General features: G+C 46.9%; 1 protein-coding gene across 6 annotated transcripts in view; it reads right to left on the reverse strand.

The window, feature by feature from the left end:
- The window catches only part of ADAM11 (ADAM metallopeptidase domain 11), a gene marked incomplete at its 3' end in the record, with an annotated part of 77,354 nt that overhangs the window by 23,852 nt on the left and 29,460 nt on the right, over nucleotides 1-24,042 (reverse strand). For all 6 annotated transcript variants that reach the window (XM_083582776.1, XM_083582775.1, XM_083582774.1 and 3 more), the window contains 13 exons: nucleotides 21,726-21,811; nucleotides 20,765-20,831; nucleotides 18,398-18,464; nucleotides 12,901-12,968; nucleotides 11,711-11,785; nucleotides 10,072-10,143; nucleotides 9,547-9,713; nucleotides 7,603-7,687; nucleotides 6,398-6,488; nucleotides 4,891-4,942; nucleotides 4,669-4,768; nucleotides 1,907-1,978; nucleotides 830-922 (listed from right to left, as the gene is read on the reverse strand). In XM_083582776.1, the coding sequence (XP_083438902.1) occupies nucleotides 830-922; nucleotides 1,907-1,978; nucleotides 4,669-4,768; nucleotides 4,891-4,942; nucleotides 6,398-6,488; nucleotides 7,603-7,687; nucleotides 9,547-9,713; nucleotides 10,072-10,143; nucleotides 11,711-11,785; nucleotides 12,901-12,968; nucleotides 18,398-18,464; nucleotides 20,765-20,831; nucleotides 21,726-21,811 (1,095 nt within the window). The remainder of the gene's footprint in view (nucleotides 1-829; nucleotides 923-1,906; nucleotides 1,979-4,668; nucleotides 4,769-4,890; nucleotides 4,943-6,397; nucleotides 6,489-7,602; nucleotides 7,688-9,546; nucleotides 9,714-10,071; nucleotides 10,144-11,710; nucleotides 11,786-12,900; nucleotides 12,969-18,397; nucleotides 18,465-20,764; nucleotides 20,832-21,725; nucleotides 21,812-24,042) is intronic.

Here is a 24,042-nt window from a genome sequence, read left to right on the forward strand (position 1 = left end):
ATTAAAAATAAATTTAAGGAACTGCAGAAAGAGGGGGAAGGAAGTCACGTTTTAAAATGTTAAAATGATTGTAAAGCAAGTGAAATATATAAACCTGAAAAGCATTAAAAAAAATTATTGACAAAATAAATTTATTGCACAAAAGGAAGCTGCCTCTGCAGCTCCAGAGTCAGGATCCGATGGGAGGCTGTTGTAGGGGCGCCTAGTCAAGCATCCTTCAGAAAATGAGCCCAGGGCGACCAGCCCCCTCCCCACGCTACGCCACTGCTTGAATCTGCCAGGAAGTGGCTGAATCCTAGCCAAAAATAGTGACGGTCTGGAAGCACCCAAAGAGTCGAGTGGTTGCAGAAAGGCTCACCTCATGCCTAGGACCCACAGTAATACCTAGAGCTGGACTTTTTTAACACAACACAACATGTTGGGGTTCAATCCCTGTGAATAGTCTAGAAGCTGCTATAAGACAGCTGAAGCTAAGCAGTTGTGGAGTAGACTAACGACCTGGAAGGGGAGTATGTCACATACACATACATGATGTGTGTATGTATGATATGCGTGTGATGTATGATGCCTTATCTGCCTGGATTTATTTTGTAGAAAACCACAGACAATTGTGCCATAAAAATTCATGCCTCACATGGGCAGTGCCCACTGTGCTTTGGCCTAGTTTGCAGCACGCCCACAGGCACAGCTGATTTTTCATCTGCTGCAGAGTTCCTTAAAAAGGTGCCTCACTTGAAACTAGTGCCAAGTAGACTCTGAGTGGAGCTTATGCCCCTGGGAACACCTCCCCCCGCCCACCTCACCACTGCTGCCAATCTCACCCACTTACCTTGCACCCTCGGCAGCACAAGCCATCACTGCACATAGCATCGTGCGTCAATGTGCATTTCTTGCAGCAGTTCCCCCCACCTTTGGAGCACTCCTTCAAGGGGGCAAAGCAGAGAGAGAGAGAGAAAGAGAATAGCCAGGTGTTAACTTCGCTGGGAATTTTGAATCAGAGCTGGAACAAACCCTGTCTAACAATGGGTGCCTTGAATTCTGAACTGGGCCCTTTATGCTGAGACTGGAGACTGTCAGGTTCCTCCAAGGCTTTCACTGAGAGAATTTTGCCATGTGTCCCAGTCTCCACCTCAGTGCTTTAGTGATGCAGTAGGGACACGGGTGGCACTGTGGTCTAAACCACAGAGCCTAGGACTTGCTGATCAGAAGGTTGGTGGTTCGAATCCCCACGACGGGGTGAGCTCCCATTGCTCGGTCCCTGCTCCTGCCAGCCTAGCAGTTCGAAAGCACGTCAAAGTGCAAGTAGATAAATAGGTACCGCTCCGGCAGGAAGGTAAACGGCGTATCTGTGCACTGTTCTGGTTCGCCAGAAGCGGCTTAGTCATGCTGGCCACATGACCTGGAAGCTGTACGCCGGCTCCCTCGGCCAATAAAGCAAGATGAGCGCCGCAACCCCAGAGTCGGCCACAACTGAGCCTAATGGTCAGGGGTCCCTTTACCTTTATCTTCCAGGTACAATTTCTTGCCCTTAAAGGCACAGTAACCTCAGGGTCTGGGGCCAACAAGATAAACACTGCCATTATGTGTGTTCACCTTTGCCTTGCCTGTTTTCCTAACCTCTACCACTACTTTCTGTCCCCACTCACTATCTACTGTTCCCCCTCTATGGCAGATAACCTTCCACAAGTCTGTGCTCTTCAGATATTTTGGAGCCCCAGTGAGCTGCCCTTGCCAAGGCCTGCGTCTTGCACCAAGTTCCTGAAATACCCCAGCCTCCTGAAATAATATGAGGAGCTCATAAGCATGCAGAAGTCAGGACTGAATAAGAGGCCCAAGTCCAACAATGCCATCCCCACGTCATCCCACCTCCACCCACATGGCAGTTTCAGCCCCACTTGACACTTACCGCCAGAGACCCACAGTCACATTCTTCTCCTGCCTCTACAAATCCATTACCACATTCAGGGGGATCAAGGAGCTGTAACAAGCGGTGGGGCAGAAAAGAGATTAGCAGCCTCTTTAGCCATCTTTAGCAGCCTCCAAGCCATCTTCTCATTTTGCATGTATACCTTGATATTCTACCCCCACCTCCTTTTTGCACTAGGCCAAAACTGCCCCCCCCATTTCATGGCCCCATTTTGAGGGAATCGAGGAGGCTTGCTGTTAGAGTAGAGATGGAAACGGCATTTTTTTGTTAAGTTATCCTTCCATAAACTAAATTTCTCCACTGCTGCACCAAGCGGCAGCCTAGCTGACCACTGATTTCTTGCATTGACACTCTGCTGCTTGCAATGTCGGAGCAATCTAGTTTACAAATTAAAAATTTAGCACGGCCCAGGAAAGCCCTTCCAAAAGTATCATCAGCAGATGGCCAGGGTTCAATCTTCAAATATTTCATGAACGTAAGAAGTTATGTCTACGGTGATGCTGCCGGGTTTGAACATTATAAAAGAATTAACAGGTTTCTTTCTATTGATTTTTGAAGGGAGCAAGGAGAAGAAATTAAAAAGGACCAATTTATGCTTTTCTGACCATCAGATAAATGTGTGTGTGTGAGAGAGAGAGCAACTAGCCCCCAGCATATGGTCGATCCCTGCAAGGTTTTGGTCGATCGCAGTGAATTGCTTGCCTCCTTCCGGCCCCACCCTCTCTCCCCGCCCTCCATTGTTGGAGAATGGAAGACGGAGTTTACAAACCGAGGCTGTTTTCCCCCCAGCAATCCTTCGGTGAGTTGCTGTTTCTCTTTGACCCCAAAATAATGTAAAAACATTGTGCCCCCCCTCTCAAAGCTAAACATCTTATGCCTCCCGAACCCCCTAAAAATGGGGCTTTTCCCCTCCCTAAAAAAAGCTGAACAAATTTGACCTGAACCTCTAAAAAACGGGGGTAGATCACTGCCAGTTTTTAATTTTGTGAGTAGATCACAGTCTCTTGGAAGTTGGCCACCCCTGCCGTAGCCCAATGTGTTTTGAGTTGGTTGTAGCAGTTTTGCACAAGACACAGTCAAAAGAGCGTGAGGCCCACAAGAGTAATTGCCAGTATAAGCATAAATGAGTAGGACAGTGGAAGTGCACACCCCATAAGCAGCTCTGGGCCACCACTTCACTAGAAATCTGTGGTCTTTGAGGTGCACTACACCATATCTGACTCAAATGCTTCATTTCTATGTGAGTCCATCTCATCTCTGCTGCCTCCACACCAAACTTTGCCAATGTACATATAATTCAACACAGAACTTGAGCTATGTATCCCCAAATAATTTTGGGGTCACCCCAAATCATACACTCGCAACACCAACAGAACGTACCCCATGCCACATCCTAACATTGTGGCTGGACAATGCTATATGAAGCCGCTGGGATAGATCATCAGGGGGTTTGGGCTGGGTGTTCATCAGTAGGCAGATGACACCCAGCTCTACCTCTCCTTTAAATCAGAACCAGTGAAGGCGGTGAAGGTCCTGTGTGAGTGCCTGGAGGCGGTTGGAGGATGGATGGCGGCTAACAGATTGAGGTTGAAACCTGACAAGACAGAAGTACTGTTTTTGGGGGACAGGGGGCGGGCAGGTGTGGGGGATTCCCTGGTCCTGAATGGGGTAACTGTGCCCCTGAAGGACCAGGTGCACAGCCTGGGAGTCATTTTGGACTCACAGTTGTCCATGGAGGCGCAGGTTAATTCTGTGTCCAGGGCAGCTGTCTACCAGCTCCACCTGGTACGCAGGCTAAGACCCTACCTGCCCACGGACTGTCTCACCAGAGTGGTGCATGCTCTGGTTATCTCCCGCGTGGACTTCTACAATGCGCTCTACGTGGGGCTACCTTTGAAGGTGACCCGGAAACTGCAATTAATCCAGAATGCGGCAGCTAGACTGGTGACTGGGAGTGGCCGCCGGGACCACATAACACCGGTTCTGAGAGATCTGCATTGGCTCCCAGTACGTTTCCGAGCACAATTCAAAGTGTTGGTGCTGACCTTTAAAGCCCTGAACGGCCTCAGTCCTGTATACCTGAAGGAGCGTCTCCACCCCCATCGTTCAGCCCGGACACCCAGAGTGGCTGGGGAAACTCAGCCAGATGGGCAGGGTATAAATAATAAATTATTATTATTATTATTGGAGGAAGCCGAGTGTCTGGACCTATTTCACTCTGATCTCAAGTCAGTTGTATGGACACTGCCTTGGTCGCTCTGATTGATAACCAGGTCTATTCCCCTTGACTTCTCTGTGGCTTTTGATGGCCACAGCACCTTCTGGACCAAACCAATGCCATGGAGGTGTGAGCCCGGGGATACTGCTTTCTACTGATTCCAGAACCTGAGGAATTCCACAGTGCTGCCTCCTGTCCCCGGTGCTTTTTAACATATTCACAAACCCGCTGAGAAATATCATCAGGAGTTTTGGAATGAGGTGTCATCAATATGCTCTATCTTTCCATGCCATCTGAATCGGAAGAGGCCATTCAGGTGTTGGACCGGTGCCTGGAGGCATTAATGGGCTGGACTGAGGCCAAAGAAAATGAAGCTGAATCCAGACAAGATGGGAGGTTTTATGTGTTCCAAGTTATCGAGTCCGGGAAGTGGCAAGGCAGCCGGTTCTGAATGGAGTTGAACACTCTCGGAAGATTCTTTGGCTGTAGGCTATAAGTGAGCAGCGGAGTGCTTTGGGTTTACCTTCAGTGGCTTGTTAAAGAGACAGCTTCCCCCACCATCAGCCAGGAATTTATTGTACTCATCAATGCTGCAGCGTGAGAACTTCCGTGGCAGGTAGAATCTGTGGGTTAGAGAAGAGAGCCATGGGCACACATTAACGAGGATGCTGTTCCTGACTGCAAAGTGAAGCACTGCTCCGACAGCTTTGCCCTTTGGTGAGCCTCATCTCTTCCCCACACTCACCCAGTGTCCTCCATAATACAGCCCAGCCATGAGTCGGGACAGCGACAATCACCTGCAGAGAAATGGGGTGATAAGAAAAGAAGGAGATGCCTTGTTAAGGAACTGGGAGGGGTATATTCTGTGACCCCCTCTTTTCTCTGCCTACACTTTTGTGTCTCCAAAGTCCTTAGCTATTCGTTCAAATGGAACCTTCTAATCCAGGGGTCAGCAAGGTTTATCTCACCTGGGCTGGTTCGGTCCTACGGAGATCCCTCCATGGGCCAGATCGCGCACGCGAGCAAGCGCGCCTGTGATTTTCGGCATCCGTGTCTGTGCAGATGCGATTTTCAGCGTCAGCATCTGCGCAGATTCGGTTTTTGGCATCTGCGCGTGCACAGACGCGATTTCCGGCACTGCAGAAGCGAGTCCCCATGCCACGCTGTGCCGGTTTAGCACAGCACAGGAGCAGGCAGCCCAGTTTGGAGGCAGCCCGTGGGCTGGTAAAACGACCTCCACGGGCTGCTTCCAGCCCATGGGCCTTAGGTTGGTGACCCCTCTTCTAATCAAAGAATCCTAGGACTGTTATCCCCAGGTGTCACTTATCCTATCCTCTGTCTTAGGATAATACATCCCATTAACAGCAATTCTGTCTGTATAACCTACACTAAGAATCTCCAACAAAGCTCAGTGACCGATCCTTTGCTCCGGTAGCTAACCATTGGCCAAATTTATATTTAGCGGAGCTATTTCACACAGTGCAAACTGATTTGTTTGCGTAACACCTCAGACAAATGGCAGAATGGTGCAGTTTCATTTGATCTAGCAAGCTCAGCTCTTGAGCAGCTCACCAGAGCGGCTAAGGCAAAATCAGGAGATCAGACTTGCTTTAAGAGTATGTCTCCAGTTCAGAAATCAGAGCGTGTACATATTTGCAATCTCACTCTTCTTAGAGATGCGTCAGAGGCTGTCATCGCTCCCTACTGTCATGATCTGAACCCTGATCAGCAGCCAAACTCTGATGCAGAAGAGCAAGATGAACCAGCTGCATCAGGACAATCAGTGATGCAAGCTGTTGAGGTGCTGAACCCACACCTGGGCCCTGATATTAAGCTGAAGCCTGTCAGTCATGAGGCCCTTGAGTCACAGCCTTCAAAACTGGGACCCCCAGAAATAGCAATCCCTGAGTCAGATTCCTTGGGGCCTTGAATTCCTTGGTACGTGCCCAGCAGCACAGGGTGCTTTAAGCACCAGGGGAGAACAGACTCCGATTCCATGGAGTGCTATGCTTCAGACCAGAGCGCTACCGTTGAAGCTCTCCACTCTTCAAGGGGATGGGGCATTAGATGGTCAGTTGAAATAAAAAGCCTGTGGAGCGCCAGACCTGGTTAGTGTAAGCTGTCTGCTCAAGGCTGTCCAAAGTCATGTAACTTCTGTCTAAATATGCTTAGAGGTCTACTGCACCCTGTGGACTCCTGCTTATGGTCAGATCAGGATATCTCTCCATTCAGTCTGACACCTAGCTACTTACCTGCAGAGGTACGGTGCTTGTTCCACATCATTCCAATGTTTTGCCCCAGGGTCTGTGCTAACGTTACAGCCATTGCTCCCACGTTGCCATACTTTGGGAAGGAAGAAGATGACATCATGTTGGGAAGCCAAGGCTCATCTTGTGGAGCGCTGCTTTGAGTAGGTTTATCTTTGCCCCATTGTGGCCAGTTTAAAGCTCAAGTGGCCCAGGTCACTGGCCTCCCTTGGGCATTCAACTCTGGGGAAATCAGCACCAGAGCCAGCCCAATAACAGTGGTTCTCAACCTGTGGGTCCCCAGATGTTGTTGGACTACAACTCCCATCATCCCTGACCACTGGTCATGCTGGCTAGGAATGATGGGGGTTGTAGTTCAACAGCATCTGGGGACCCACAGGTTGAGAAACACTGAGCTAGAGGCTGAGCAGCCCACTTCCACCAAGCCAAGGTGCAGGGTACCCAAGGCCAGCCAAGGTGCTTATTCTGGTACTCAAGGCAGAGAATCCCACAAACACCTCTCCTCCTTCCCTGGCAGCAAAAATAAATTAAATTAAATAAGTTAGCAATTTCCTGCCACTTCATTACACCCAGAATTGGCTGTCACACTCTACCCAATGGTAGGACAGGGCATAATCGGCACCTGCTTGTGATCTTTCCTATGCTAATTATTTATGTAGTCTCATAACAGTCTATAGTGCTTTACAGACTAATGTAAGCAAACAAGACACACCCCTTTCTCAAGGATCCCCCAATCTAAATGTAGATGAGAGGTCAAAAAAAGAAATGAGAGATAAATGTGAACAAGTGCAAGCACAAAAATCTAGTCTATAGCTGAGTGGGGGAATGGGGATAGGGAATCTGTGACCCTCTGGGTGCTGCTGGACTCCTAACTCCCATCAGCCCTGACCACGGGCTATGCTGACGTGGGACTAGGTGCCCCAACAGCATCTAGAGAGCCCTCATCTCTGTGGCTAAGGGCTTCCTCATCTCTGTGGCTAAGGCTTCACGGAAACAGAAGCTTTGAAAGCGAGAGAGAGGTAGCCTCATAGAGGTGCTGAAGGAGTTCCAGAGATAGCAGGAGAGAATTGGAGGGGAGTTTTAGGAGATATCTTGGGCAGCTGAGAGTGGCAGAGTTGGAGGAGCATGCAGCTTTAGTTCCCCACTTTCAATATCCCATAAATTCCAGGTCCAGTATCTGCCCCGCTCACCTCGTTGACACCTCCACCTCGAGTGACTGAGCAAATCCCTCCAACGTATGCCGTACCACTGCGGCTGCTTCTGAAAGTGTGTCCGCTGGAGGAAGAAGAGAGGAGGAGGGTTCACTGTACAGGAGAGGGAAAGGGTAGCCTTGACCAGTACTTTTGTGCTTCCCTCTTATTCACTTACTGCGGCAGGGCTGCCCGCCCTGTGGCACTCCATATTTTGTTGGACTACAGCTCCCATAGTCTCTGACCATTGGCCATGCTAGCAGAGGCTGGGGGGAGCTAGAATCCAAGGAGATCTGGAGAGGCCACAGATTCCTCATCCCCATACTACAAGCTAGAACAGTTGCCTAGAGAAGAACTGTGAGGGGAGAGACTCCATCAGGCAAGGCCTCCTTCCACCTGCCTTGCCCCACCCTCCGACCCTAGGAGTCCTCATAAGGGAGCTGGTCCTGGAGGAAGAACTGTGAGGGGAGAGACTCCATCAGGCAAGGCCTCCTTCCACCTGCCTTGCCCCACTCTCTGCTTCTCAATGTGTATTGTATTGTTTTATGTACTGTGGCTTGCCGTTCTTTTATTGATATTATTTAGATATTATTGTAATTGTTGAGTGGATTTCTGTTTGACTTTTATATGTTGATATTATTATTTTATACTATTCTAATGATTGTTGAATGTTACTTTTTTGATGGAGGTTGCCTACTTTAAACTTATGTTTTATTATCACATTTTTGTATTGCATTAGATTGTTATAAAATGTGCATTTTTTGTTTCTTCAGCTTGTAAACCGCCTTGAGTATTGTAAGCTAGAAAGGCGGTATACAAATTAAAAATGATGATGATGATATGGATTCAGGGCTGTAGTGGAAAAGAGGCAATCACATATGTCGGCTCGTGGTCTCTGGATATAGGAAGAGCGGGGGAGAGCCATGCTGGTCAAGGTATGAACACCTCCACCATCACCCTTGCTCTTCCCCTTGAATCAAAAGTTCCCACCCCAGAACACATTTAGCACCCAGAATCCAAAGTCTGCACCCATATGCCCATGCTTTTTATCAAGATGCACACTGAAAAGGAGATACCATTTGCACTGGCATACTTTAGATTGCAAAGACTGCAATGAAGGTTTGTCCCTGTTTTGTTTCGTTATGGTCTGTCAATATATTCTAATTTTAACTGATTTAAGAGCTGCTCTTTTGCCTATCATGCTAGGGGGAAAAGCTCCGCTCTAGTTTGATTTCATAGGCAACCTCTTGCAAAATGTATCCTAATTAAATTACAGAGTTTGTGAGCTCTAGCATCTCACTTCTTGCTAGGTATCATTTTGCTTCACCTGCCAAGAAAGCTCAAATAATGATATCTGGGAAATCTCTAGAAAGAAATATAACTCGCAGCATGACTTGCAGGTGGAAGTGGCTACAACACTGAAGAGTACCAGTGAAGTCCATTTGCCAGGCTACCAGAAGGTTTGCCACTTAAAGCTGCCACAGACCAGCCTGGCCTGAACTTGTGCCTGTATAAAAGCGTAATGGTCAGAAATCAGCACGTGAACTTTTTCATTACATGAAAATCAGCATCGTTACTTGTGAATAGCCTTATTCATGTATTGAAAGAACACATGTGGGTATAAATTGTGGAGGAGACATGCAAAGCAGTACCATCCGCAACAATTCCACCTTCTTTGAAGAGTGCATTTGGGTGAATATTGGAGTTGGAGAGAATTCTAAGCACATTCATCCTAACACCCAAAGATTCCCCCTTTGGACTATTCTGTTAGCGGAGGATGGGATAGGGATATTCAAGGTTTCGTGCCCATGTGGGTTCTTTGAACACATGAATAACGTTCAGCCTACCATCAGCCTAGCATCAAAAGCAGAGCTATAATAGCTAGGACAAGTGAAAAGCTGGCAACCCTCTTTCAAGGTAGTCAGGTTCCCATTCAAAACTCACGAGAAGAGATGTACAGCATCACTGTTCTCAGAAAGAGCATCTTGGCGGTACTTCATGAATTCGCTCAGTGTCTCCAGGGAATCTTCATCTACCTGGATCTTGTCCCCTGATGCCCATGTCTCCATGGCAACCAACACAATCCTTGTGTTCAACTGCTCCTTATAGATCTGGGCACCAGAAATAGAAAATCAGAGGTCCTGCTTCAAGGGAAATGGGGCTTAGCCATCATATACCTGTGGCATCCTCCCCAGACATAAAGAAGCCTTTGTGGGCTATACAGACAAACAACCCCAATGCCAAATCAAATCTAAAGCAAAGCACATTCCCTCCTTGAAACTTCATATCCTCATTTTCTTTTGGGACATCATGGCATGGGGAGTAGCTCCTGCGCTTGGCAGGACCCTATAGAATCCTTTCCCATGGGGCAGAGTATCTCCTGCCTTGACAATTCTCACCTTTTGGGGAGCGGTAAGTAACCATTATGGGTCCTTTTTGGACAGAGTTGCAATGTACCCTTGTACTCACCACATCAGCAAGGTTCACCACAGACTTCGCAAAGTTGCTGGTAAGGAGTACGGAGCGACGCAGCTGCTCAAACTGAAACAGAACATAAAAAACAGGGTTTGAAGGGACATCACCCCATGCTAGAAGTCCCTGAAGCTGGAGCAGCCATGGGTGGTCAGGTGTGGATGTGTGGCTTCTCCTTCTACTCAACGCTTGCTTTCTGGGGGTGGGGGTGGGGATATCAGTTTCCTTCAATGCATAAAAGAAGCCCCAAGCAATGGCCTAGATTACTTCCACACTAGGGCCTTTGAGTACTGCTGAATCATTGCTCTTCTGCAATCAACCACTGAATTATTTGGCAATGATTGCCCTAGTGGCCAAATCCTGGTGTTTAATCAGAAATGAGTCCTGATCACCAGATGTGCTCTGAAGCACAAGGCCTTATAGCGACCCAGACTTTTGGATCTTCTAGTTCAGTTCACTGACTTGCAGTGGCTATTTAGGGTTTTAAACAGGAGTCTCCCCTAGATCCATCTAGAGATACCAGGGATTGAACCTGACCATTTTCATGCAAATATTTATAGCTGAGCAGGTCCCAGTTCCAATACTTTAGCCAGTACATTGCAGCCTCTGCTCTTCATGTTCAGCACAGTCACAGTGTTACCAATGCCTTTAATCTTAATGCCCTTAATCAGTCCGTTCCTGATCTGGGTGGGGTTGTATGCTTTAAATAACTGTTTTCCTCCTCCACCACTAACACTTCATTTAAATGAGAAGCAATCAGTAGTTTACCACTCCCCAAGAAGGAACAGGAAATGACTGATCAAGAGGCTATTCATCTGTGATGTTACTGATGCACTGAACTGGATGCAATAGCAGGCACAGAAGCTGTCACAAGGAAGCTGCTAATTAAAGGCACATTAGTACTGGGAGATTTGTTAATTCATACTAGACAGGTTGGCTGTGTAATTGCATTTAATATACAAATCAGGCCTGAAAAAGGTGGGAGGACAATATTGAAAACACTGGAATGCAATGGACTGGCGATGATGTAATCTGGATTCCCTGGAAAAAGAGAGTGAACAAAAAGCAGAAATGGCTGGTGCAGAGGGGCGGTGCCCTCCTGACAGTGATGGCAGCTGTCCAGGCTGACAAAAAGCTCACTTGCTAGTATGTCCGTCTGGAACACCAGTGGCAAACCCAGCTTCACATCGCAGGTGAAAAACCAGCTGCAACCTTTTGTTGAATTAAGGTATTGTGTGAAGCTCTGATTTGCTCTAGCTGTTGACTCATTTTCATTAGCTTGCAAAGTCACTGGGTTATATGGTGCTCAACACTGATCCTGCAGGAATGAATTGTCCGTGCCTTTGTAGAGGAGAAAGACCTCAACAAAGGACAAACTGACCATGCCTTTTAAAAAAGAGATGGGTAATCAGGTTACAGAGTGGGACTGGAAAGGAGATCTGCTTAAGCACTGTTTGCCCACTTGCTCAAAGAAGCAGCGTTGGCAGGTGTACCTATGGTGAGATGGCTTATTTTTCTTTCTGTGTTCTAGGGCTGCCTTTCCTATGACCCATTCTAAGAGGTCTGCAATCACAACACAGTACACCCATCTCAATTTCTTTTCCCAGGCCTGAACCCACCTCTTGGTAACACTCACCAGCTGGTGGTCATTAACGACAATGAGTTCAATGAATTTGGTCTCGCTGTGGACAGTCCGGTGACTTCGGTGAACCTGGGTAATAATAATAATAAAATTTATCTATACCCCACCCTCCCCGGCCAAGACCGGGCTCAGGGCAGCTAACATCAGGTATAAAAACAATTGATTAAAATACAACTTAAAATGCAGCCTCATTTCAGTGGAAACCCAGATCAGAAACTGGGGGGGGGGGGGGGGGACAAAACGTCAAATCTTCACCAAGGCCTGACTGGTCCTATGTGGGCTAGAAAAATGAAAGGGACGTCCCCAAATAGGGGTTCCATCACAGAAGAAAGAGGGGGGAGGGGATCAGGCTGATTCCAAGCCAAAGGCCAGGCAGAACAACTCTGTCTTACAGGCCCTGCAGTAGGGTGGAGAGAAGAATGCAAGGTCAAATAGGTCCTACTTAGGCCTCTTAGAACTGGCTCGCTCTCCCCACCAACAGGCATAGATTTTATTTGCAGCCCTGAGTATACCCAACCCTTCCTCCCATGCCCGCTCACCCCTTCTCACTCATAATAGGAGATCTGAATGCATTGTGCAAATGAAACACTCTCCAGAGTATATTTTGGAATGCCATCATAATATTTTGCTAGATCACTCAAAGTAGGTCCCAGCTGCATCTTAGCTTTTGCACAATACTTTCCACAATACTTTTCAATGGCAGCTATGCCAAAGTGACACTCACTCTTTTTTGACAGTGGTTAATGGCCATCCTAAAGGAACACAGTTTCCTAGGTAGGAGAAACAGCATTTTCCCAGATCCATAATAACGCTGGGGAAAGTATGATAGTGTTGCAAGACAAGGCTATCTTTGGTAGTGGTGGTGGTAGAGAGGACTGTGTGTGACTGAGGATAGACCAGCACAGAGATTCAATTTTTTTCATAAATTGTGTGGAAAGAACACAGGAAGCTGTCTCCCTGAGTCAGATTACTGGTTGGTCTAATCTGACACTGCCTACCCTGAGTGGCAGCAAATTTCCAGAATTTCAGACAGGGCTTTCCCCCAGCCCTCCTTGGAAATGCCAGGAACTGAACCCAGGACCTTCTGCGTGCAAAGCATGAGACCTCCCATTGGAGCATGGATTCGCTTGACCCTGAACCTCCTGCGCTTCCGCGGAGTTGGCTGGCCCGAGAAGTAAACCTACCTGCCGCCGGCGTCGCAATTTAGGGAGCCCAGATGGAATGTAGTAGTTCAGTTCAGCAAATAAACACCCTGGGTAGGGGGCAAGAGCGGGTACACATCAGATTTTGAGGGGGAGGAAAGGGGCATGACTGGAGAGAGAGAAAGGAAACAGCTGCTTAATTCCTAAGAAGCAGGCTGCTAGGCCTCAAGCCTGCCTGGAAGTCGCCGTCCCGTCCCCCCGTCCCCCCAAATCAAAAGCATAATATTAGACTCAGGGCCCTAGGACTCATTCATGAGTTATTTGTGTGCAGGGAAGGGGTGAGAAAACTTTTCCAGCCCAAATATCACATAACCTTGTGGGGTGCCATTGAGGCTCCCAGCCTGTGTGTGTGTGTGTGTACCCAAATGCACATGGGGAAGGTGCCAAACTGGGTCTTTGACCCGGGTGAAATAAAGCCTCACTTCGCCCCTGGGTAATCTTCCAAGAGCCACATACAAATGGTCAATGGTATCCACAGACACAGTCCTCCTCCTGAGCAAGCAAATGGCATTATCACAGTTCAATGATACATTCCAGCCAGGCAAAAGCGCAATGCGTTTGTGGCCTGTGGGGGTAGCTCAAAGGCAGGGGCGAAACTAGGCTTTATTTCACCTAGGTCAAAGACCCAGTTTGGTACCCTCCCACACACATTTGCGTATACACACACACACACAGGCTGGGAGCCTGAATGGTGCCCCTCTGGAGGCTTCACCCGAGGCAAAAATCCTGGCTAGCCCCCCACCCCACCCCACCCGTAGCGACAGCTCTGTCAAAGGCGAAATGCAAAGCCTCGGAAGTTCTCCACCTCTAGCATCAGATGTAAGTGTGCTTTTAACCCAGTCTTCAAAATTACATCTTTCAGCCAGCATGTGCTCCATGCTGCTATTTATAAAGAAAGCCTGATGTGCTCAATGGTTGTGCTTCCATGCAGTGAGATAGTCATATGTGCAGCAGTCCCAACAGTGCAGAGCCCCTACAACACAGGCAGGAGTGCACATGTTAGGCTCTGTTTACAGATGACTCCACGCAACAGGTAGTTCTTGAAAGGTGACAACACAGTGTCAGGGGTTAGGCTAAACTTATGACCCCACTCCATACTTTTCACACACCTTACGCACAAGTAGCAAGTGAATCAACCCTTTGATACCACTTTAACTGGCATGGCTTCCCTGGAAGAATTCTGGGACATGCCTTTGAAGAAAGAAACCATCTGATCAGCTGCCACCCAGAAGCCATGCTATCATGCAATCCAGCCTTACAAGGGCTGCAGTGGCATACTGGGAGTAAATACAAAAGAAGCATTGTAGTTGAGCTAAGAAGAAGGAAAGGCGACTGGTTAAGAGTCGGCAAAAACCTTTCCTTTAGAAATCTGATTTTGGAATATTTGCAATGTGGCTGAGTTTTCCAGAGAGGGGTCTGCCAGGAGGGCCTAAGCTTGAATCACTCTTTATTGACGACTCTGGCCGTTTGATTTGCAAGAACAAGGAGTGGCAGATGGGCAGGCAAAATTATATAGACAGGGCATCCTAAGAGTACAAATACCTTTGGACGTACACAAAACAAAACAAAAAAAATTTCCTTCCAGTAGCACCTTAAAGACCAACTAAGTTAGTTCTTGGTATGAGCTTTCGTGTGCATGCACACTTGGACATACAGTATGGGATTATTACAAGTACAGAACCATTCTTCTGATACCTGCCTTTAAAGAATCCTGGCATAAGCTGCTCAAGGAAAGAGCAGTCTGAGAAAGAAGCTTCTGGAAGCTGACACCTCAGGCATCTGTTGAAGTGGACTCTTGCCTCCCCAAGCTTATGCCATAATGAATTGGTTGTTTTTTAAGGCGCAAGAAGACTCCCTGGTGTGTCTGTTGCAAGCGACTAAACACAGCTTTCCCTCTGGAAATTGTTCTAAGTGGAGCTGTCTCTTTACCAACTGTTCAAGAGCACGCTGCAAGTTCGGAGCCTGAAGCAGTTTTTAGGTTCCAGATTGCGCTCTCAAGCACGCTCCAGATTGGCTGACCTACTACTCGGAGGGTAAGAGCATCTATAGGCTATTGAACCACCATCTGGATTGCTGCAGCTGCTCACTGCCAGGCCATATTCCCCCCCCCCCCCAAGAATTGAAATTATGGGAGGTGAGGGCTGGCGAGACAGACCTTCTGCCCTTGGCAGACTGACTGGCACTATAGTAGGGGTGGGAGGAGGGGGTGTAGAGCTTCACAATTCTAACCATTTCTTTACATGTAACTTAAGCTTCCAATAAACTTAGCTTCATTTTTTATTCTAATTTTTACAACTCCATTAATGAACTTTTCACATGCAGTGCATTAAGTTTCGGTAGCTTTTGGGGCATCTAGTACATCCAGTCCTTCAACTGACAGACTTATAAGTTAACTCACAGGATCAGGCCTATTTCAGAACACTGCATTCTGTTCAGTGACAAAAAAGAGAACTGAACTCGTTGTGCTTGGAAGCCAGAGATGGCACCAAGACTCTGTTTTTGGCGTTTCACCTATAAAATGACAACACTGCATCCTGATGATCTCTGGAGGGGATAGGGAATTCCCTGGAATACCCTACAGAAGGGACGTGGGTGGCGCTGTGGTCTAAACCACTGAGCCTCTTGGGTTTGCAGACCAAAAGGTCGACGGTTCAAATCCCCATGACGGGGTGAGCTCCCGTTGCTCAGTCCCAGCTCCTGCCAACCTAGCAGTTCGAAAGCACGCCCAAAAATGCAAGTAGATAAATAGGTACAGCTCCAGCGAGAAGGTAAACGGTGTTTCCGTGCGCTGCTCTGGTTTCGGTGTTTCGTTGCGCCAGAAGCGGCTTAGTCATGCTGGCCACATGACCCGGAAAAACTGTCTGCTGACAAACGCCGGCTCCCTCGGCCTGCAAAGTGAGATGAGCGCCACAACCCCAGAGTCATCTGCGACTGGACTTAACTGTCAGGGGTCTTTTACCCTTATAAGGTAAAGGTAAAGGTAAAGGTACCCCTGCCCGTACGGGCCAGTCTTGACAGACTCTAGGGTTGTGCGCCCATCTCACTTAAGAGGCCGGGGGCCAGCGCTGTCCGGAGACACTTCCGGGTCACGTGGCCAGCGTGACAAAGCTGCATCTGGCGAGCCAGAGCAGCACACGGAAACGCCGTTTACCTTCCCGCCAGTAAGCGGTCCCTATTTATCTACTTGCACCCGGGGGTGCTTTCGAACTGCTAGGTTGGCAGGCGCTGGGACCGAGCAACGGGAGCGCACCCCGCCGCGGGGATTCGAACTGCCGACCTTTTGATCGGCAAGCCCTAGGCGCTGAGGCTTTTACCCACAGCGCCACCCGCGTCCCGTTTTTACCCTTATAGAGCCATTCAAATGATGGGAATTCTGCCTTTTTGTGGGCAAAATGACGGTGCAAAACCAGCTGCATCCAAACTCTGCCAGCAGAAAGCACCTGAGCCCAGTGGAGGCTACAACACAAGCCTATGATGCCCATAGTGTTGCTGCCAACAACCATTCCTAACCCTCTGCCCACCAGGCAATCCGCCGACACATGTGCACAGCAAGCGCAGCCAAGCATGACTCTGTAAACAAAAGCACGTGCTCACACCAGCATCCCAAGCACATGGCAACTGCAATTGCCACCCACACGATCCTGTACACACACCACAGCCATGCCAACAAACCCCAGCGATGCATGTGCACAGGGCAATTCCTCGCCCATTGCCTTCAATCTGCAGATCCCAGGACAAAAGTGGTGGCTGACTGTGGCTGATAATTGACACAGAGGGACGTGACTCCCCATTTTCCAGTAAGCAGAGATGATCCCATCATATGGCTTGGACCCCTCCCACACAGCATGACTGGGCTACCATGCAAGGCTGCAAGACCCAGGTGGGCGGGGGTGGGTGCCAAGGCCAGTGTCTTTGATGGTGCTGGACATTTCCTGCAGCATCATTTGCAGTCTGGCATGATAGGTTTGGCACCTGATAGGTTTGGCAGGTGTCTATGGTACCAGAGTACCAGTGAGGGCGTGTGTATCTTCAGCCTCTCAAGCCCAGCAGTTTCAGAGTATGGTGAGGTGCTGATACGTATTTGCTAGTAATGCATGGACTCCCAGCCCCCTGAAGAGAACTATAGTTCCCAAAGGCAATAGTAGTTTAAATCTGTATTCTAGACATGCCCCAAAATTACAGGGTGTGTTATAGATCCTGCAATTATATCTTAAGAATTACCGAAAGTACATTCCTAACCAGGAAAAAGGATAGTAATAGAAAGGACCATTGTTTATTCCAGCAGTAAAAGTACTTCTCTTCTGTACTATCTGCACTGCTTACTCACTGTGGAGCAAATGACTCCTCTTCACCTTTTTTGTCTGCACTTATTAAGATGAAGTACTTTATGGCTGAAGAGACTGCGGGAGTGAATTCCTGCTTGTTAGGAAATAGGTGCAAAATGTCCATCCAAAATGTGGCTTAAAAGCAAGGAAACTATTGTACCAATGTGTTAAAATCACACATACCTGGTCCAGTTACAAAATCAGGAGGCTTGTATGTCAAGAATATATTACAATTGAAACCAATATTTCTACATGTGCTGCTGCTACTACACAGCTTTACTTATTAATGGGAAATAATAATCACGGATGTTCTTAAAATGGACAATGACAAATTTCTCCTCCCTCCACCTCGCACATGGATAGAGTCTGAAATAGCATCTCTGCTCAGAAGTAAGAGGGTACTCTGTACATGCTCAGAGGTGCCTTTCTTCTTGCAGCAATAGAAAGCAGATCCAGCCAATTAGCAACATCAGTTTTATAATTTATTAAGACCATTATAACTACCTGAATAAATATTTTTTTAAAAAATGAACATAGGACCCCAACCTAAAATAAGCACTGGGAACAATAGAATAAAAGAAATAGATGTGCATTAAAACATTCAAAATTTGAATCCAGAAATTAGGATTTCCACAGATTTGAAATCTGAGAAATATTTTCTTCTTATAATAATAATAATAATATAAACATAGGAATACCTAAAAGAAAAAGCATGCCAGATTTCAAAATATGAAACATTGAGTGCATGTCCCATACTGTAAATATTTTATACAGTCATACCTTGGTTCTCAAACAGAATGCATTCCAGGAGTCCGTTCAGCTCCCACAACTGTTTGAAAACCAAAGTGCGCCTTCCAATTGGCTGCAGGAGGGTCCTGCAGCCAATCGGAAGCCGCAGAAGCCACGCTGGACATTCAGCTTCTGAAAATTGTTCAAAAACAGGAACACTCACTTCCAAGTTTCGATCGTTTGGGAGCCGATATGTTTGGAAGCCAAGGTGTTTGAGATCCAAGGTACAACTGTAATGCTAATGTACTTCCTCTTGGGAATACGTGGGAGGCTGGAAGATTATTCACATGCAAAGCTTGGAAATTTTCTCCAGCTCCTAAAGAACAAAAGTACACAAAGTCCTTTTGGAGGATAGTCAAATCTACCTGGTTCCGTGCAACCCTGAGCAGTGCGAGGTACAGGTGTCTTGTAGATCAGATGAGGGAGTGGACCCTGCAGTAGGCAACAACAAAAGATAACATTTGCTAATACCCAGGCACCAACCCTTTTTTTTTAAAGAAATATTTATTAAGATTTTACAAAGACAAATATACAAAAACACATAATAAAAAAAATAGAAAAATAAGTAAACATACAGAAAAAATAAGAAAAATTAAAAACAATTATTTTTCATAACTTAAAACTCATTTGCTTGTTTCTTTGACTTCCTCACACCTCCCCTTCTTGTATTCCCATTTAAATAATCAAATCAGCAAATCCTTACCCTCTTTCATTTATCTTATCTCTATAACTTAACATTTTATAACTCAGTATTTTCATCCATTATCAATTCATTTTTGCATATTCTTATTAACTTTGTTGCTAATACCACTTATTTCCAATCCAACACCATTTTAGTTATTTTTTTACCTATTTATACCCTTCTTCCATATTCTTAAAGCATTACAGCCCAGGCATCTATCCTTTTAACAGGGGGTTACAGAAATGGTGTCAAGAATTCTCACTCTTTGACTAGCCAAGAGAGCTGGCCTCAAGTTGTACAGAAATACCCCAATTCCTGAACTGATTGTATACGTGAATATTGTTGGACCAACAAACTTCGGCATGAAAACTGTATGAGGTATTTCTGGGCTCAAGCTTTCCTTAGGTTGCACCTTCTGTCAAGAAAGCCCGTCTCCATTGACCCTCCCAAAATCTTACAGTGGTGAAAATTTGAACCCTTTAGTTAAATTTTTGTTTCCTTATTTCTTTGAACTGGGCTCATTGCCAGGGTCTGGAACTGATTTTACCAGGTTGTACAGCTTTGTAGTTTGAGAATTGGGGAGGAGAAAGGGCTTCTGAGCCTGAGCTGTTCCTCCTGACCGAATAACTGCAGAAGCCCTGTGCAGATGACCCAAATCTTGCCGAGTCAATCTTCACAGGGATTTTGTAGTTATTCAGTAGTGAAGAACAACCTGTTTGTGCTCAGATGCCCTTTATTATTGATTCACACTCCCAAATGCCCTGGGGCTGAAAATCAATTTCCAGACCCTGGCAGAGAGTCCTAGTTCAAGTTTGTATTATATTACCATTACTGTGCTTTTTTATTCCAAGATTTTGCTAACAAACCGCCTGTATTCTATCGGCTTCTCTGCCCCTACCTCTGCTCCACCCAGCTTCTCTGCCCACCCAAACAATCCCTCAAAAAGGGCACACTGAGGTAGAAGGACATATTGTGCCACTGATGTACCACATGCTGTAGTGGCTGAGGGGTGAGTGTGTGGAGGCTGAGGACTCTCCAAGGAGGGGATGAAAAGACGCAATTGGAATCTCCATCCATTTGTTGCCATGGCAACAAGAGTGAAAGGAGGCACCCTGGGAAACTCCTTTAGATTCCTTGTGCAAAGAAATGTTTGGGACTAGGCCCAATGCAGGAAAAAAAATCATGTTTAGAAGATGTCTGGGCACCCACCCCTAAAGATATACCATCAAGATGTAACGCTGTAGAAGTATTGATTTCTTTGGAGACAGGTTTTAGGTGGGTACAGATTTTTTTAAGCTTACAGTGGATATTTTTTATCATGCATGCCTCTGCCAAATGCTGGGGGCTTTTCAATTATCTGTTCAGCAAAGAAATCTACCGTATGAATTTGCCTCGGAGGGAGAGAGAAATCCATGCTTTGAAATATACAGCCTAATTCACATGCATGTCAATGATAAACTGAACAATTTACATGAACATGAAGAAAAACAGAGGAATCAAAGCAAGTGCTTTGAAACATTGACCATAGGAAGAATTTACCCCTCATGGTTTTTAAACTGGCGTCCTTCTGCCTGCTTTGCCACGCCAACCAAGCAAAAAATAAAACACATCTATTATGTTTGTATTTCACCCTTCCTTCAATGCTGTTTGAGGCAGAAACATACGTAGAGTTGTCCCACTGTAGCCTCACAACAACCCCAAGAGGTAGGCTAGGTTGAAAGAGAATGACTGACCAAAGTTCAGCCGGCGAGATCAACAGATGATTGGAAATTTGAATCAAGATCTCAGCGCTGTAAAGCTAACATTCTGTTCCATATACCTCACACTGAGTCTTACTCTGTTATTACGAGCTTCTTCCTAGAACAGGTTCCTAGAGCTTAAAGGGGCTTTTTTGTTGTTGTTGTTGTTGGAGGGGTAGGCAGTCAGGATAAATAAAATGCAAGCTAATCCATGCACTGTTTCACTCGGCCTTCCTTTCACCTCTGGGCATGAAACCCAAGTGAGGCATCTCTGTGGCAGTGATGGAATTACAGCCTGGTCCAAGACCTACCTCTTGGTGCTCAGGTGAATTGTGAGGCTCCAGAAGGTACGTGGCCTTTCCATCGGAGAAAACACCGCTGAAGGAGGGGCGCAAAGAAACACAGAGAGGTTAGTCAGTCAGTCGTGGCCATTACACAGAAGAGTACTTGCTGCTAGCACCTAGTGAAGCCCGTCACACCAGTTTGGAGGCAGGCGGATTTTATGTCCGGAGGCACATACATTACACACTCTTGGGGACTGCCGAGGAAATAATATTCTCAGGTCCTAAGGCGAGCTCTAACTTGACAGTAAAAAGGTAAAAGGTAAAGGACCCCTGGACGGTTAAGTCCAGTTAAAGGTAACTATGGGGTTGCGGCGCTCATCTCGCTTTCAGGCAGAGGGAGCCGGCGTTTGTCCACAGACAGTTTTCCAGGTCATTTGGCCAGCATGACTAAACTGCTTCAGGCGCAACAACACACCGTGATGGAAACCAGAGCACACGGAAATGCCGTTTACCTTCCTGCCACAGCAGTACCTATTTATCTACTTGCACTAGAGTGCTTTCGAACTGCTAGGTTGGACAGAGCAATGGGAGCTCACCCCGTGGCGGGGAATCGAACCGCCGACCTTCTGATCAGCAAGCCCAAGAGGCTCAGTGGTTTAGACCACAGTGCCAGAGGTGCTTTGGCTTACTGGCAGGGCCAATTCAAGACATGTAGCTGTGTGTGGAACAGCAAACTTGCCCTCTTTCAGATCGAGGCTGGCCAAGTTATTTTGGCACGTGTAGCAGAGAACCCCACTAGCATCACTTTCCAAGAGTAAAAATTACAATCTTAAATGGAACATTTTGCATCCCTTTCCCTTCATGGCATCCGAACACAGCTCCTGGAGAAGGCTGCTTCATTCTACCCAATGACAGGACCGGCTGTGTTTGACAGAAATGGATTCCCCCTTCACTGGTTCGCTTCCTTCCTTCAGTGCTTGCTACTTACTGGAGGCCGTGGCAGGTGGACAGAGCCGCAAAAGAGTTTGCTTCCCCACGGAGACCGCCTTGATAGTAACAGTGCTCTCCGGCTCCCTGAAACAGACCGTAAAAGGAAAGGACCTCTTTCTCAAGCTTATGTAAATCAGATTAATTTGCCTCTTAACATTGAGCTCCTTAAGCGCCAGAATCAGTAACCGGGTGCTTCTGGGTCAAGCCCAGTCCTCAAGGGGTACCATATGGCCCATGCTTGTCAATCCAGAGGCAAGAGGAATATATTTGCTGTGGCAGCAGAATGGTTTGGCTTGGCAGTTCCTCTTGTGCACATGGATGAAGTCCGCCATACCCCCTTTCAAAGAGGCCCTCCCTTATCAATAGAGAATATAGACAACAATTCTAGTTTCCAAAGGGCAGGTGGTATGGCTCAAACCTGCTTAGGAGATGCATTCTTGTTCCCTGACCCAAAATGCACAGGTGTGCCTTGCAGTAACTTGGTAGCGTGTAAAAGGCACTCTGCACACACTCAGAAGCATTGCAGTTTTTTATTCACACATTCCAGGGCTTCTCTGTGGCTTCCAAGGCAGGTTTCAGGGCTGAGCTCTGTGAGTTTTTTGAACTGCGGTGAGGTTTTGTCTCTAACCTAATTGTTAAAAACAGCGAGCCCAGAGGAACAAAATTCCACCAAACTCTTCTCAGGTATTTAAAACAGGATATGAGATGGAACAATAAAACCAGCTAATTATGTAGGTGCCTGAGAAGGAAAACAGAGAAGAGTGGTTTTTGTGAAATAGTGCTTACTAGTTCTTTTTCTTCTTCTTGGAATGCTATATATGAGAACACATATCCAGGTTTAATGCTTGCTTTGTCTTTTTAGACTGCAGTTCCATACGTGCTTTTACCCATGAGCACAGTGAGACTTATTTCTGAGTCAGTATGCTTAGGAATTTTGCAGTTAAGCTGTTGTACCCGGTTTAAATGGGCTTCCCCTCATACCAATTTCCTAACACCTCCCCTGACAATTTGGAACGATGCAGCTTTTGCTATAAAGAACTGCAAGCTTATTTTTACTTTTTATGGCACCATCAACATACATGAAACTTTCCCTCACCAGTTATCTAGTCATCCCATCAGACTTGGCTGAAAGATCAGCTCCATCAGGCTTCCATTGGCCCCATTTGCATTCCAGCTGGTCAGTATTTATGAGAACTACTGAATTTTAAGAATTGGTGCCCGGGTTTGCTTTCTTCCTCTTCCCTCCTTATATTTTCCTTTTGTGTCATGTCGTTTTGATGACACAAAGAGGGTAGGGACTGTCTTGTTCTTTACGGCTCTGTAAGCTGCTCTGAGAGCCTTTTTGGCTAAGAGCAGGGTAAACACATAGCTGTCAACTTACAGATTTGAGAATAAGGGACCAGCAGCCTCGAAAATAAGGGATCAGCAGCCAGAATAAGGGATTTTCCAAGCACAGGTATGTTCAACTTCTGAGCCCCTCTGAGCCAAAGGCAGAAAGCCCAGCCAGCAGCCAAGCGAAGCCTCAAGCGGTGGTTCCCACAGCGCAGCAACCCGGCAAAGGGGATGCAGCAAGGAAAACCACCGTCACCTTTCCTCTGGGAAGCGCTGAGCAAAGGCAAGCCCCCAGGCAACGCGGCCGATTTGATCGGCACAAGGCATGCAACCCTCCAGTTGTTCTTAGACTTCTTATTGGGTGAGCAACGCAGCCAAGCAACACAATTGGAGCCTCCCTCCTCCCTGGCCGGCAGGGAGGGAGGGAGAGGAGCTGCTTCCTTTGAAACCCGGGAAATTTAAGGGACATCATCAATAAGGGACAGCAGCAGGACACGGCGCTGGGATAAGGGACTTTCCCACCAAATAAGGGACGGTTGACAGCTATGTAAACATGTTTGAAATAAAGAAATAAAAGTTCAAGGAGTAGCATAGGCAAGAAGGTCCCTGTCCTGAGGAGCATGCAATAACTAGATGTGATGAGGCAGCAGTCCCTGTCCCATTCACATACAAAGGGTGAGTGGGGGAATCCTATGTTTTACAAACAAGGAGCATGTGGATCTAGGGAGCAACCCCCTCCCTCATTTTGCCTTGCCTGTTCTAAGCAGTTTTTTCCTGTAGTTTGCTCCAATAGCAGAAGAAATGAGCCAGGCAGTGAGAAAATTGCTTAAAGCAATGAAATGCAACAAGGCAAGGTGCTCAGTGATGCTAATGCCCCAGTGACTCATAATGTGGCCCTCTTTGTGCTGGCGGTAAGAAAGATTAAGAAGAAGAATCTGGATAAAATTGCAAGGGAGACTCAGAGGTCTAAAAAGAAAAATACT

The sequence above is a fragment of the Podarcis filfolensis genome (assembly GCF_964270895.1).
Source record: "Podarcis filfolensis genome assembly, chromosome: 13".
NCBI classification, from domain to species: domain Eukaryota; kingdom Metazoa; phylum Chordata; class Lepidosauria; order Squamata; family Lacertidae; genus Podarcis; species Podarcis filfolensis.